Source organism: Mastomys coucha, chromosome X (genome assembly GCF_008632895.1).
Source record: "Mastomys coucha isolate ucsf_1 chromosome X, UCSF_Mcou_1, whole genome shotgun sequence".
Taxonomy (NCBI): domain Eukaryota; kingdom Metazoa; phylum Chordata; class Mammalia; order Rodentia; family Muridae; genus Mastomys; species Mastomys coucha.
Genome location: NC_045030.1, coordinates 162,540,663 through 162,555,984, shown reverse-complemented (window position 1 = coordinate 162,555,984; position 15,322 = coordinate 162,540,663). Strand labels below are relative to the sequence as shown.

Below are 15,322 nucleotides of genomic sequence, written 5' to 3'. Positions count from 1 at the left end.
TTCCCTAGTCTTTCAAATAGTTCTAACAAAGCTCTAAACATTTGCCTGCATACCAAGTAATCTGGCCAATGCTAAATCCTAAGGGGAAGCATGTGTCTTTTGGTTTCCTTTATTCCAATCTTGACACTTTTCAGGCTAGAACATTCTGCTTCTGATGTTACCTACTATCCTCTTTGGAAATCATTTTTGTTGGTGGTGCGACTGTTGCTGAGATGGAATCTCACTATGTTCTCCCAGCTGGTCTAAAAATCCTAGGCTTACAAATGGTTGGTACCACAGACATAGACAGCCAGGCTTATATTTGAAGATGACTTTGATTAAAACTGCTTATGTTCAAGCATTATAAACCTCAGTGACCTGAGTCCTCAATATCAGTGCTAAGGTAGTTCTTTTTCTTCTGGTGTGTGTATAGCACAATAGGTTACACACTGAAAAATCTTACATCAGAAAAAAGGAAGAAGAGACAGCAAATAAAAGATAGAAGAAAGAGAAAGATCACAAAAAGAGAAAAGGAGGTAAGTACAAAATTTGATAAAGAAGTGAAAGAGCAGAAGAAAAGATTTTTTTATAGGAACCTGATAAGCCCTAATAAATACCAATAGTAAAATGCTCATGTTCTTCCTTAAATTATGCCCCAAATCTTTATCATGATTTTTCTTAAATGAATAGATGTAACCCTATTATGGTCAATGCCTCTCATAGTAGTTCCTATGATATTTTGTGGGTTTGGCAGAGTAGTTCCCCTAGTTAAAATACTAACCTTCCCATAATTAAAATCATCATTTTTTTAGAAAGATGTAAAGGGAAACCACAGGGAGACTGTTGTGGTTTGAATATGTTTGGCCCAGGGAGAGGCACTATTTGGAGGTGTGTCACTATGGGTGGGCATAGGCATTAAAAACCTCAGAACAAGATGTAGAACTCTCAGCTCTGCCTGTACCATGTCTGCCTGGATGCTCCCATGCTCCCACCTTGATGATGATGGACTGAAGCTCTGAAACTGTAAGCCAGACCCAATTAAATGTTGGCCTTATAAGAATTACCTTGTTCATGGTGCCTGTTCACAGCAGTAAAACCCTAACGAAGACAGAAGTTTTCTTTAATCCCTGTTAAAAATGAGTATCACTAGAAAGTCAAAGGATCACAAATATTGGTATTTACAGAAAATAAAACCTGGGTGTACTATCAGAAAATATAAATAAATTAATTTAACCATTATGAAAAATAGAGGCTCCTCAAAATAATATTTTAATTTTAAAATTTTTAAAGAAAAAAAAGCCAGAATTGTCGTATGGTCAGACTATTTCATAACTAGATGTATAGTCAAAATAAATTTAATTACTATTTCAAAGCAAACATCCACATATTCACTGAAGTGCTGTAAACAACCAAGATGAGGATATTTTTCATGTATTCATTGATGAACACATATATTAAGTCTTGGTTCACTTACACACCAGAATACTGTTAAGCTTTCAAAAATAAGAATTCCTGCAATTTGTGACAATTCAGATGAAACTGAAGGATATTATGTCAATTAAAATAGGCATAGTGAGAAAAATACTGCATGATCTCACTTAGATGAAGAATCACTAAAAGCAGGAAGAGAAAAGGAGTGTTTATCTGAAGTTGAAGGGTAAATGAGATGGGAAGATATTCATCAAATGGTACAAACCTTCCATTATAAGAGGAATCCGTAGCTAGCAGTGATAGTATATGCCTATAATTCCAGCACCCTAGATATGAGACATGAGGACTGCTTCCAATTCAAGACCACCCTGGCACATAATGACTCGCTTCCACATCATCCATTAGCTATATAGTGAAAACCTGCCTCCTACTGAAAGTGATTCAGAGAATTTTATGTATATTATGGTGACTAATTAATTCTAATATGTGGCATACTTAAAGAGAAACTACGAGAGGTGATGGATATGCTAATTATATTATCATGGTAACCATCTCACAGTGTATGCACATATCATCTTTTGTAACCCTCAAATATATCCCTAGTCTGTCAATCAGACTTCAGTAAATCTGGGAAAAGTCACAACAGAGAAGATAAAATTTAATGTATAACAACCTACTAACCAAAAAATATTTTGTTCCTCTTGAGCCGATCATCTCAGTTCAAAGTATTGCACTCATTTGGTGTGAGTGTTGTTAGTACAATAGCCTTTATGCTATTTTTCATAAAAAGTACTCTGTTGCAGGATACTTAATTACACTGTGAAACCCAAGATTGTGTTATTTAAAGTAAAAAAAAAAAAAAAACTTTCTAGTTTTGGTGTGGTTCTCCCTTAGCACACACTTTTATCCCTCTGACTAGAATATAAACACACACAGTACACACTTTTAATCTCAAACAACGAAGGTAAAGTTAGTTTGCAGAAGAAAGCACCACTGTTTGAAAGTGATGTCTAAATTGAGAGGTAGACAAAGTGAGGAATTAAGAGAAAGATTTGACAGAATAGGATATGCCCAACTCTCATGAGAAGATAGCAGTGCCCACAGAGAGAAAAATGAAAGAGGCAATTTTACCAGGAGAGTACAGAGACAGGTTAAAGACAGAACAAGCTAGACACCAGTGAAGACAGAGCAAGTCAGAGAAGGAGCCAAAATACTAGAACATATTGTAAAAGTGATTATGAGGCCAAGCAGAGCAATTCAGAAGTGGAGAGACACCAGATTGAATCAGTTGGCATAGGGAGAATTTGAGTCAGAACAGCTGAATTGGCCAACCAACCAGAGATCAGAAAGAACTAGAAAGAATGAGCTTAGTTAACAGCAAGTCTCAGAGGCTGAAAACATTCTAGGCCTAAATTAGGTTGTATGGAGGCTAGAAACTTTCAGGACAAGGCCTAGGTTAGCAGACTGAGGTAATAAGCCTTGGAGACAATTAAATCATGTAAATAAAAGGTAATTTTACAATACTGGAAGTTCTGTAGTAAGAGGCCAGCTATGAAAGTATAATAATTAAAATTATACACTGGCACAGTATATATTTATTAAATACAAATGAAAAGGAACAGCACATGTACTAATATGAAAGATTTAAAGAATATTTTAAGTGAAGAACAGTAATGCTAAAAATGTTGTCATTTGCGTTTTTTTTTTTAAAAATTAACCCAGGAAGACAGTAGCTCTTCTATACCATCTACAAATGTTTACCATACAGGAATAATCCCTAAGTTAGCTTGCAGATCTCAATTCACTATGGTGGTTACATAATAATGTGGATGTTCTTCAAGCCATGTTGCTTTAAAAACAAAAATTCCAGCTGTTTAATTTTCCCAAATGAAGACTCAGGAGACAGACGCTGAGGTGAAAGCCCAATAGCATAGAAAGGTAGAGAAGTACCCAGCCTGACCTTCCTACTCTACTGATGATTACCTGGAAGAAGAAAACTTTCTCCTTCTCCACACTGTCTTAAATACCCTTTAACTAAATGGCCCTCCTTTCTCTTCACTTGTGTTCACTACCTATGAGCTGGTTGCTTGCTCAGCCTCTTGACTTATGGTTGACTTTATTTAGCTCTTGGATTAAAGGTGTGTGCTAGGGCAAAAAAAATAATCTGTAAGATCAAGGGCTGTGCAACAATTAGAAACAGATACTTAAAGTTCACAATCTCATGTTTACAACGTGATCAAATATCCTGCAATAGAGCCACTAAATTGTTCACTCATTATGGTTAAAACTCTAAATTAAAAATGTAAAAGGCACCAGGTGGTGGTGGCAGAGGCACACGCCTTTAATTCCAGCACTTGGAAGGTAGAGGCAGGCGGATTTCTGAGTTTGAGGCCAGCCTGGTCTACAGAGTGAGTTCCAGGACAGCCAGGGCTACACAGAGAAACCCTGTCTCAAAACAAAAAAAAAAAGAAAATAGTGTTACTCCACTCTGATACTGAAAATACTGGATGGTAGACAAGGGTACTAGCGATTTAAGATGTTGTAGGCCTTTGAGGTGAGGTCTAAAGAGAGGAGTCTGTAAGAAAGCTTTCCTACCAGTTTGATCAGTTTTTAGGGTAGAAATGAGGGGCAGGGTGGAGGTTGAGTTTTCTTCTTGGCCCACAGTTGGTGCTGCTAGGAATAACCAGTGATTAGTCAGTTAAAGCATGTTAGGCAATCCATAAACATCTTTTTTTCTTCTGAGATGATGTTCTCACTATGTAGCCTAGCTTGCTTGGTACTCACTATATAAACTAGACCAGACTGGCCTTGAACTCACAGAAATTCACATACCTCTGCCTCCTGTATGCTGGGATCAAATGCTTGCTCTCACCACACAGGGCAATAAATATCTTTTATCAAAGGTCTTTCACAGTGATCAGGAATCTAGGAAAACAAGTTGTAGAAAGTTATTTAGATTCTGGAATGATAATTGTTTAGGAAACTCCCATCATTTAACAAAGCTGGAAGAACTTTTCAAAGTCCCATGGTCATGACTAACAGACACATAAAACCAGATACTTCTTTGTTACAAGACCTTTTCTATACAAATCTATAGTGGGGCCTGAATATATTTGAAATAGCTCCAGAGAGAAATCTCTTTAAAAACCAAAGTTTCACTATCAGTCTTTCCCCATGAATCTCTCTCTATCAAATAATGTTTAAAATCAAACAGATGATTTAGAATATCTCTTTAGATGAATTGTACTGTTAATTGATCTTTAAATTATTCAAATACGCATTCCCAAAGAACAAAGCTTTTGCTCAGCATTTTTGTATTCCCAGCAGTTTCTACAATACTTGCTATGTTACATGTTCTCTATGACTGCTATCGAATTAGTGATATTGTCCTTATACCTAAGCCATACCAATTCTCTGTTCTCTGGTTGTGATCCTGTGAGAGACCTCCTACTGCCTCCAATCTCCAAAACTTTTGGATTTCAGGGCCAAGAAAGCTGAGAGTCTTCTAATCAATTATATTAAAAAGTGACAACTGTAGAAGATAACCAGAAATGGTCATGAGGAGCTGTGTGAGAGAGGGCAGAATGTAAGAGAAGGAATAATTGTGACATAGAATGAATTATTGTGACACAAGAAAGAATTTTGAGGAGGGATATAAAATTTAGGAAGAGCCTAGGGGCCAAGAAAAATAATAATATATTTTAAAAATGAGGACAACATGTTGAATGAGAGAAGAAAGAATTGTAGAACACACAGGACAAAATTTTAAAAATGTATGACACAAATTTTAAAATGTTACAACACAAATATATTATATATTATCTAATACTACATTGTTACCTGTGAAATATACACACAAACATCAAAACAGGATTGACAGACTAGATTTATGTATTTGTGCATATTTAAATATATGCACATTACATGTACCTTAGAGCATGATCCCCACAGAGTTAACATATCAGATATTAACATTATTCATAACAGTAACAAAATTATAGTTATGAAGTGGTAACAAAAATAATTTTATACTTGGGAGGATTACCACAACATGAAAGATCTGTATTAAAGGATTGCAGCATTGAGAAGTTTAGAATCACCTCCTTAGAAGGTGTGCCACTTGGACTGACAATGCTCCCCACAAGAACCAAAGACTAGCAAAAACCCAGAATATCACTGAAGAGGGGGCATAACATTTTAAGATCCAGAATACCAGGAAGTCTGCTGTGAACCATCTCTTCTAGAAATGTCTTCATAAACAAGACCTAAACAATGGTCACATTAACATGAAAGGGGGGAATATTCATGGGGGTCTCACAGAATAGGAACTCAAAGCAGGAACCTGAAGCCTCCAAGGAACTCACCCGAAAGCCATGGAGGTACACCACATACTGGCTTGCTTGGTCCCATGGCTCACTTAGCTTGCTTTCTTAAGTAAGCAAGTACCACGTGCCCATGGGTGGTACCGGCTACAGTGGCCTGGGACATCCCACATCAACCATTAATCAAGAAAATGTCCCCACAGGCTTGCCCTTAGGCCAGTCTGATGAAGGCAAGGACTCGTGTCAAGTTAATAAATATGTAACCAAGACAATAACCATCTCCTATCTGCTGGTTTACCCTACATAAGTAATATAAAAACTTACTTTATATAATATGAAATATAATACTTATATAAAAGCTGTAAATTCCATGACTGCATGGGGTACACTCACAACAGTTGCCAGAGTCCTTGAAAGGGCTAGGCACAGGAAGTTTAAGTTTGTGTACTGAATTAGAGCACTTCATTCCACAAATAAGCCCAAATATTATTTGTTCATTGAAAAATACAAATTGACCCTTCAAGAACCTAAGGAGATGACTATGAAAAACACAGCTATTTGACAACTCCTCGGAAGCGACCCCCTCGGCTCCCCAATTTCTCACCCTGAGCAGCTTACTAGCCAGCTGAGTTGAAAACACCGCCCAGCCTGTAGAGGCGGAGACTAAGAGGAGGCCCAGGCCGCCATAGGCCTCAGAGCGGAAAGGGCCGGACCGATCCGCCCTAAGGTCCGCCTCAACTGACAACGGTTCTGGTCGTCAACGCGAGATTTGACTCGTGCTTCCGGAAGTCCCGCCTACGGAAGAGGAAGTAACGGAGCGCGAGAAAGCCGGCTGTGACCGGAGCGGGCGTTCGCGGTGACCCTGTGTGTGGAAAAACAGCGGTGCGGTCGGCGGCTGCCGAGTGTGTTCGGCTTGGCGGTTCGACGCGCTCGCGGCCGCGCGGGACGGTCGGAGAGGAGACTCGGAGACAGAACAGCGTCCAGGTTAGGCTGGAGCCGGGGGCACTGTGCAGACCGCGGTGCAGGTGGGACGCGCATAGACAGGTAGGCAAGACTGGTGACTTCCTGCCCTTCGCCGCTTCTAGCCTCCCATTTTGGTGACACTCAAACGGTTCGTTTTTATGAATCTTCCTATTTTCCCCGAGGCCCCGGTCCTCCGGGGACAGGGGTTCGAGACTGGTTCAGTATGTTTCCCCTCAGGGCCCATGCCACCACCTGTTGCACCCCACCATCAAGACTACACCCGTCTTCACGACGTGGTTGCATCTTAAGTGTTTCCAGGCTTTGAGTCCCCAAATGGTGGCATAGGCTTCACGGTATTTTCCCAAAGGAGGCACTAATTTTAAAACTGCCCCAGGACATGTCTTACCTCATACTTTCCCCATGGGATGGGCAAAAAGAACGAAGACCAGCCAGGTTCAGAATAACAAGGGGATATCAACTGTTTAGCCTCCGCAGTTTTTTTTTTTTTTTAAGATTTATTTATTATATGTAAGTACACTGTAGCTGTCTTTAGACTCACCAGAAGAGGGCGTCAGATCTCATTCCGGATGGTTGTGAGCCACTGTGTGGTTGCTGGGATTTGAACTCAGGACCTTTGGGAGAGCAGTCAATGCTCTTACCTGCTGAGCCATCTCACCAACCCTAGCCTCCACATTTTAATCTGATTCCTTGCTTTGGCAGTTGGGAATTTTAGATTGTGAGTGAACACAGCCATGGGCTCCTCAGCATCTTCTCCTGCTACTGCAGTAAACACCTCAAAAGCTTCAGATGATCAGCCAGCTTCACCACCTTCAGGATGCCCAATGCATGAAGGGCAAAGGAAAGGTAATTTGCCTGTCTAGAAATTTAAAAGAGAGATAATGGTTCTAGATCAGTGGGTCCCAACTTTCCTAATGCTGAGACCCTTTAACACAGTTCTTCATGTGGTGACCTTCATCCACAAAATTATTTTCACTTCTACTTCATTACTGTAATTTTGCTACTCTTATGAATCGTAATGGAAATATTTTTGGAGATAGCGGGTTGCCAGAGGGATCAACCCACAGGCTGAGAGCCACAGTTCTAAAGGAAGAGTTGTAGTTTAATAGTGAGGCTTGTGAAGCTGGGAGTAAGGCACCCTGGGATTGGTCCTAATTTTTGCTCCTCATTAGATACTATCATAAACAATTTCTTTATGCCTCACAGCCTGTCGTCTGTATGTGTAATATAATTTTCACAGAATTATGATGTTGATTGGCTGAGATCATATATGCAAACTTAGCATTTCTGCTGTAAATCAGCCTCATCTCTCCAAAGTTTACCTGTGCCTACACCAGTGGCTCTCAGCCAGGAATGAGACAAGCCATCATTCAGTACATATTTTGGGTTCTCAAACTGAGAGGAAATGCTACTACTAACATATAGTGGGGTGGTATTTAAAGATAGTGCTAAATAAACATCATGCAGCCTCAGACATGGAGTCTCTGGTACATAAAATAGTAAGAATGCCAGAGCTGAATAAACCTTAGCCTACCTATTTCAATAAATGACTCCCATATCTGTTATGGTCTTCATCTAGGTCAAAGTAAGCCTTCACCATGTGAATTTATAGACCATTATGTCAGTGCTAGGTTGGAAACAAAAAAGTTCTTTAATTAGTGCATGTCTACTTTAGATAGTTTAGACTGGCAGTGTTGTCTGCTTACTGCATGTGCATGTTTGCTGTGTACTCATGCTTCCAATGTTACCATTCCTCATTCTCTCCGTGAGCCAACCTTCTCCAAGAGGTCGGTACTTATCCTATGATGAGCATTGCTGTTTTTTTTTTTTTTTGTCTCTTCACAGAGAGAGAGTAGCAGTGCACATAGTAGACAAAAAATCCTTTGCCTAGGAAAGTTTACATTATCACCTCTATAAACCAGTGTGGGAGATTTTCTGACTGTTTTATACTCAAGGAAACAAACTAGAGCTCAGAGTAATTTATGTACTTTAAGTCATGTATCTAGTAAGTGGCAGAGTTAGTGAAAATTCTTTGACTTTGGACAAGGACAGATCCATGGTCTCCTAGTATCTCTCAGAAGTTGAGACAAATCAGACAAAGCACATGTGTCTTTGCTCTGAGCTTCTGTCCTCAAGTGGTTCTCTGCACAATATATATTTTATCTATTTTAGAGAGTTGTTATCCTGGTTTATTTGTATTAGTAAGAATGTGAATATTTATAGGAGAGTAAAGGGCTTCCTGGTTATATGATGTGGAAACTGTAGCACTGTTTGTCTTACAATAGCCATCTGGGATGGATGCTCTGGGAAGATTGGGGTTTTTAATGATAGCAGAGGGAGTTATAGCAGCTGTATTCTCACTCCTAAAGTGAACAGCTACTTGCAGCTACATGTCTTGGGAAATAAAGCCTGGTAGAAGAGGCCAAAGGAATAAATAGAAACTTGTCTTTCTATATAATAGTATTCATAATATTCTTTATTTCCTCTTGGTCTCTGAAAAAAGGAAGGATTTCATGACAGAAGTAGCTTTTTATTCTGGGACAGATGTTTTAAGTACCTTCCCATTCACCTGATGCTTAGACAAGCTTCTCAGCCCCCACACCTGCCTGGATTAATACCCTAGGAGCTTGGGAATTAACTTGGGATTGACTCAAAGATGAGACTATGATGGGACATTTTCTTTAAAAAATTGCCTTTTCTTGGTACACGTTATCTGCTGACAATGAGGTGCTAGTGCACCTCAGATGACTGGTAAATTTTTTTGTGGCTTACTTGAGTCTTGGAAAAATACATGAACGGAGGGGAATTTACATTTTCCTTTGAGTGTATATAAAAATCTGCTGCTTTTCTGCTCCTGTATCCAGTATTTGAAGGAATATCTTAACAATAGATGCTCAGATAGTAGCTGCTACCTCATTGGGGCTGTTCTTGTATGGAACTAATGGCTGGAAGTCAGAGAGACCTTGTAAAGTATGGCCAGCTCTCCCTTTGGGTTTTTTCTCTTTTTTCTTTTTCTTTTTCTTTTTCTCTTTTAAAGGGAAAGTACATTTATGTCATCTTTAGGATTTTAGAAAGTTAACTAGCTTAGTTCTTGCCACCTTTAAGTAGAAGAAATTTAGTTTTCCAGTTGTGTTGGTCAGAACTTTAGCTCTTTAAGGTCCCAACTAAGAGGACCCCCTTCCACTATATCTTAGTATGGTATGACATGGTATTTAGCAATAACAGTGTTTTAATACTTGATTATTTCAGGCTGTCCAGTGACTGCAAGAACATCTGACCAGACCAATGAGAGCAAAGCACACTCTGTGCCTGTTCACCAAGACCGGGCCTATGATTACGTGGAATGCCCTGTTACTGGTGCTGCAGCTAAGGATAAGGAGAACCTTGATCCTTCAAACCTGGTAATCACCCTCATCTCTTCCCAGGGCATTTTATGTACCTTTGCATTCTCTACCATGGCCAACTGAGTCTCCTCAGACTATAAGTTAGAATAAATCTTCCGTAAATTCCTTCTTGCTGGTTAATTTATTGGAGAAACAACAAAAAAGTAGTATGACCAAAATATCAGAGGTGTGAAACGCTGATGCCATTGATTTAATGGGAACTTGTGCTTCTTGTATGGAGAATTGCTTTCCAGGGTGTATTGATTATTTTGTAGTTTAGACCATAATGCTAACATTCAGACACAATCCACTGCTATTCTATAGATGCCACCACCTAATCAGACACCATCCCCAGATCAGCCATTTACCTTGTCTACCACAAGAGAGGAGTCATCAATTCCAAGAGCCGACTCTGAGAAAAAGTGGGTTTATCCTTCTGAACAGATGTTCTGGAATGCCATGTTACGGAAAGGGTGAGTGAACATTATTTAGAAGATAATTTGCTTGCCACACTTATCTCAGAATTAAATGTTAAAGAGCTTTTGTTTAGCCTCCAAAATGTAAAGTATTTTTTAGTGACTTAAACAGTTTATAATAGAATATTCATTAATCAGAATATAAGTTCAAGACCAGTATTAAGGTCAAGATTTTCTAGAAAAATAGAACTAAGGCATGGGGTTGAGGGGTGATCAGGAAGACACTTGTTATAAGAAAGTGGTTCCCATTATCATTTAAGCCAGCAACAGGTACCAAGAGCTGCAACCAGCAAGTGGCCAGTGATTTGAGTAGCCAGTCTGAGAGCCAGCCCAAGCACCAGAAACCTCAGTAGAAGGCCTGGCCTGAATGAAAATTGGGAAGCTTGAAATCCAGAAAGACCTGATGTTTAAGTTCAGGTTGAAAATTAGGTGAAGCCTAATGTTATAGCTCCAGCAAACATGTAGGAATTCTGTTTGCTTATGGAAAGGACAGCAGCCCATTTGTTAATACTTAGACCTGTAACTGATTTGATGAGATTTACCTGTATCTCACAGCATTTGTATTTTTAGAAATATAAAAACAAAACACATAAAATGACTAGGAAAAATCGGCAAATTATTTATCAGTGCTACTGAATGAATAATACCACCTTAAAAATAGAAGGTTGTGTAAGGATGGCTTTTGAGGATTCCATGAAAAGTGACTAACATGAACCTTCAATTTTTAATTTTCGTGTATGCAAGCTTTTCTAAAAGTGTATATTTTATGTATGCATAGAGTAACCTTTTGACTTTAATCAATAACATTTGTCAAGTTTTACTACATGTTCTTTCTTAGGTGGAAGTGGAAGGATGATGATATTAGTCAGAAAGATATGTACAATATCATTAGAATTCACAATCAGAATAATGAGCAAGCTTGGAAGGAGATTTTGAAATGGGAAGCCCTTCATGCTCAGTAAGTATGTTTAAACTCCTTTAAAAACTTTTTGTTCCTTCAGCAGTAATTGGAATCCCTGTATGGATTGACCTTAAAGATCTGTCTTCACATGGGTCTCTTTTCTCAGAGAGAATAGGTCAATTGAAAGAATAGTATTTCTTCACATCACCTGGCAGGTTTTTAGCAACTCTGCATGCTAGGCTCACTTACAGGATGTCTGTCCCCAGGTTTGGTGTTTTTGGAGTGAAATGATACTGCTGGTTTTAGATCTCATCTTCCAGAAGTGGATAAATGAGGACTATCTTTATAAAGAACTTGGTCCTATCACAATCTGGTTTACATTTCAAATTCCTTCCAGTGCCTGAGTAATAAGTTTCTTGGAGAAAAACCATCTACTGATTTATTTTTAAGGTGGTCTTCTTGGTTTTGGTATTTGCATTGAACATTTCAGTATTAGCAGTACTTGAGTACCCCATCTGGATTGTAGGTGTAGGATGGGTGGACTTTTCCTTTTGGTAACCCCTGACCTAGAGGAAAAACCTGGCTGGCCATTATAGCTGCAAGTAGCTATCATAACCTAGGTTAAAAATGTACTTTAATTAAGGCCACCTGCTCTTTACTTGTATCGTGATTTTAAAAGCAAAGAAATAAGAGCAACAGGCATTTTCAAATTGTCAGTTTCAACACCACTGGTCATGTAGCAGATTTCTAGCAAAATTAACTAGGTCCTAAAAGACCTCACTAATGTCTCCGGAAGAAAAGTTATATAGGTTGAGTTTATTGCTTTGTCTGTGACTCTCTTGAGACGAGATCCTAGAAAGTTCATAGTCAGACTGTTGTACTCTTGATATGGAATCTTTTCTCCCTTACATGGTAGGTATATAGCTTGTCTTAGGAATGAAAACAGCTGGCAAGACAGTGGCTTCTTCCTGTCTTTTTGGACCAGTCTTCCAATCCCATAAGGGCAATTGGTTTGTGTCTTTCAGGGGTAGCCTCTGTCTACCCACTGCCAGTAGAAGACAGTCCCCTAAGGGACTTCAGCTGAGGTCTCTAATTAGGATCCTACCAGTGTTCAGGTTACTTAAAAAAGGAAGTTCAGCACTACTTACAATTAGTTCTTTGGAGTCAGCCCCCATTCTTTTTTTTTCCAGTTAAGTCTGCTAATTGCTTCTAATGAAGCAATAAAGTCCTCCCACAATATTCTTGGATTGTTCCAGGACATCCAAGGGTAACAAAAGCCAGGGGTACTGAGAGTGCCTTATATTATAATTTCATTGCATTTGTATACAGTATGTGTACAACTTCCTACATATTTTGGACAGTCACTAATAATGACTAAAAACAGTATAAATGTTTTGTGAATATTTGATATACTGTTTTATCTAAGGGACGATTAAAAGAAATAAAAATCAGATAATGCTCAGTGCAAGTGCAGAGTTTTATGTTTGTTAACACTTTGTTTTTGAGACACTGTTGTGTAGCCCAGGCTGACTTCTGTATAACCCATAGATAACCTTGAACTTGTGATCCTCCATACCTTCACCTTCCAAGTGCTAAAACTACGTATGTACATCACAATACTTGATTTATGTGGTACTAAGCATGGAACCCAGAGCTTTATGAATGGTCGGCAAGTACCATACCAACAGAGCTGTATACCCCAGTTCTTAGTTATAGTTTTTGTTCATGTATAGTTGGTTGAATCTGTGAAAGTGGAGCTCATAGACTCAGAGGGCTGACTATATAGCAGTTTCTGTTGTTTCTCTGCAGAAACACTAAGTGCTTTATGCAAAAGAGAAAGAAGATACACAGTATATAACACTTTTTCTCTGAGAGTATGCCTGTGCCTTTGTCTCAAATGAGAAGGTCTTGCTTCCTGAATCTGGCAGAAAAGCCAAGCAGATTCCTACAGAAAGATATAAATATTCCAAAAGGAAAGAAAAAGGTTTCTAATAAATAGGAACAATTTATTTGAACTTTGTTAGAAGTTATTATTCTCTGTAAATGTGGTAGTATAACAAATAAATGTAGAAAAGAAGACATTACTCAAAAGCAAAAACATCCTGTCAAATGAAAGAAAATGTTTTTAATAGACTATTCTTATTTGGGCATTTTCAGTGAGTGTCCTTGTGGCCCATCATTGGTCCGATTTGGAGGTAAAGCAAATCAGTATTCACCAAGGGCAAGAATTCGTTCCTGGATGGGGTAAGTGTCAGTGCAGAACTGCTATTGACATTCCTTAAGCCATAGTCAGCATTCCTGTCACCAAAAACAGAGTGTAAGAAAAGCAATTCTATCTTCCAAATCTCCAGTATCCAGCCTATGCTTTTTTTATCTCCGTAAGTTTACTTATAGATGGGCAGAATTATAAGGGTTGGGTTGCTAGCCTCGTGCTTCACTCTCCAAGGATTGAATTGTCCTCTTTTTTGGTGTCTTTAGAACTGTCCTTTTACTCCTCTTGTGGTCTTTATCTTGCCTTATTTTATAGTGTCATAGGACTGTTTAGTACATTTGATTTCTCCAGCTTCTTACCTAGCCTGGCCTGAGTCTCTTTACCATGAACCTATTCCTTTATAGACAGATGATCTGACATCATCATAGTTCTTAATCACCTAATTCTCTGAGCACCATGAACTAAGTCTTATCTCCTCTGCTAGGTATTTGCAAATGAGTATGTGCTGTTTTTCACTGTCTTCTGCTAACACCAAGACAAACAGAATATAGACCTGCATTTTAACACTGTTTTCATTACAGGTATGAATTGCCTTTTGACCGCCATGACTGGATCATCAATCGTTGTGGCACAGAAGTTAGGTATGTGATTGATTACTATGATGGCGGTGAGGTCAACAAGGACTACCAATTCACTATCCTGGATGTGCGTCCTGCGTTTGATTCATTCTCAGCAGTATGGGACAGGATGAAGGTTGCTTGGTGGCGCTGGACTTCGTAACCACTATTTCATTTGTTATGAAAAAAATGAAACATTTTTCCTGAGAAAGTTGTTAAACTATTTTCCCCAAACAAAATGTACTCATAATGTCACTGAGGGTACTTTTCAAGTGAGTGATCATATTTAATCTTGTATTTAGCAAAGATGCCATGCTCCATTAAATTTTTAGTCACATTTTCCATTGTAGATAACAGGTCAGTTTGATTTTTTTCCCTGTTTGGTATAAGTGGGAAACAGTCCCTTAGTTTTCCCATTAACTGCAGTATTTCATGTTCTTTTCTATAAGACATCTTAACAACCTCTGGAAAAGAGGTTTTAAAAAAGAATAAAAGGTTGTTTTTATTCTTACTGTTTCCTCAGGAGTATTTGAGATATAAAACCTGAAAGTGTGTGATGCTTTTACCTGCCAAATAATTTAACTATATTCATTATGAATAAGAAGCACTTATTCTTGTTTTAAAAGTAACTAATATTTCTAAAATCCCTATGGTCTAAATAGCAATCCTGAGCAAAATATACAAGTATATACCGAATGTACTCTGCAAGACTTACATGTTTAAATGTAATTTCAGATTTGACCCTGATAGAAATTTCAACTGGATACATAAAAATTTCAAAATACTTGGTTTTTTAATTCTGTCCCAATATGTAACTATTAATGAAAAGCTGATCACACCATCCCTGGAAGTTGACAATTATCTTAAATTATCGTGTCCCATTCCATATTCCCACTAGGAGCTTGCCATCAGTAGTGTACTGTAAACCTTGAGAGCCTGGCTCCAGTCACCATGCCAGCAGTGTTTCTTTGATGAATAAGATTATATCTGGCTAAGTGTTAGAATTCACAAGAAGTGCAT

The 15,322-nt window shown here is 38.5% G+C and overlaps 2 protein-coding genes across 8 annotated transcripts in view; one reads left to right on the top strand and one right to left on the bottom strand.

Annotated features, from left to right (window-relative positions):
- LOC116090673 (periphilin-1-like) overlaps positions 1-6,510 on the bottom strand; it is a 43,879-nt gene extending 37,369 nt beyond the window's left edge. The window contains exons 1-3 of one of the 6 annotated variants that reach the window (XM_031371427.1): positions 6,337-6,508; positions 4,818-4,975; positions 4,243-4,335 (exon numbers count right to left, since the gene is read on the bottom strand). The gene's annotated coding sequence lies outside the window, so the exon portion shown is untranslated. Of the gene's footprint in view, positions 1-4,242; positions 4,336-4,817; positions 4,976-5,774; positions 6,186-6,336 lie in introns of those variants that run through there. The other 5 variants (XM_031371439.1, XM_031371420.1, XM_031371426.1 and 2 more) reach the window with 5 other exon arrangements.
- A 5-nt stretch (positions 6,511-6,515) lies between these two features.
- LOC116090692 (cytochrome c-type heme lyase) lies at positions 6,516-15,086 on the top strand. Of its 2 annotated transcripts, none has more exons than XM_031371468.1 (7): positions 6,516-6,716; positions 7,416-7,559; positions 9,963-10,114; positions 10,421-10,569; positions 11,411-11,530; positions 13,631-13,717; positions 14,267-15,086. In XM_031371468.1, the coding sequence occupies exons 2-7, from the start codon at positions 7,448-7,450 to the stop codon at positions 14,463-14,465; spliced, it is 819 nt and encodes a 272-aa protein (XP_031227328.1). In that variant the 5' UTR covers positions 6,516-6,716; positions 7,416-7,447; the 3' UTR covers positions 14,466-15,086. The 2 variants fall into 2 exon arrangements, with proteins under 2 accessions (XP_031227328.1, XP_031227320.1); XM_031371460.1 differs by having other exon boundaries at positions 6,516-6,776.
- Positions 15,087-15,322: the final 236 nt, after the last annotated feature.

Bases quoted from the DNA above. Each gene is read 5' to 3' on its own strand.
- LOC116090692 (XM_031371468.1), top strand. From the start codon at position 7,448: ATGGGCTCCTCAGCATCTTCTCCTGCTACTGCAGTAAACACCTCAAAA. The intron at 10,115-10,420 runs GTAATCACCCTC...GCTATTCTATAG, and splicing joins ACCTTGATCCTTCAAACCTG to ATGCCACCACCTAATCAGAC. The intron at 13,718-14,266 runs GTAAGTGTCAGT...TTTTCATTACAG, and splicing joins AGAATTCGTTCCTGGATGGG to GTATGAATTGCCTTTTGACC.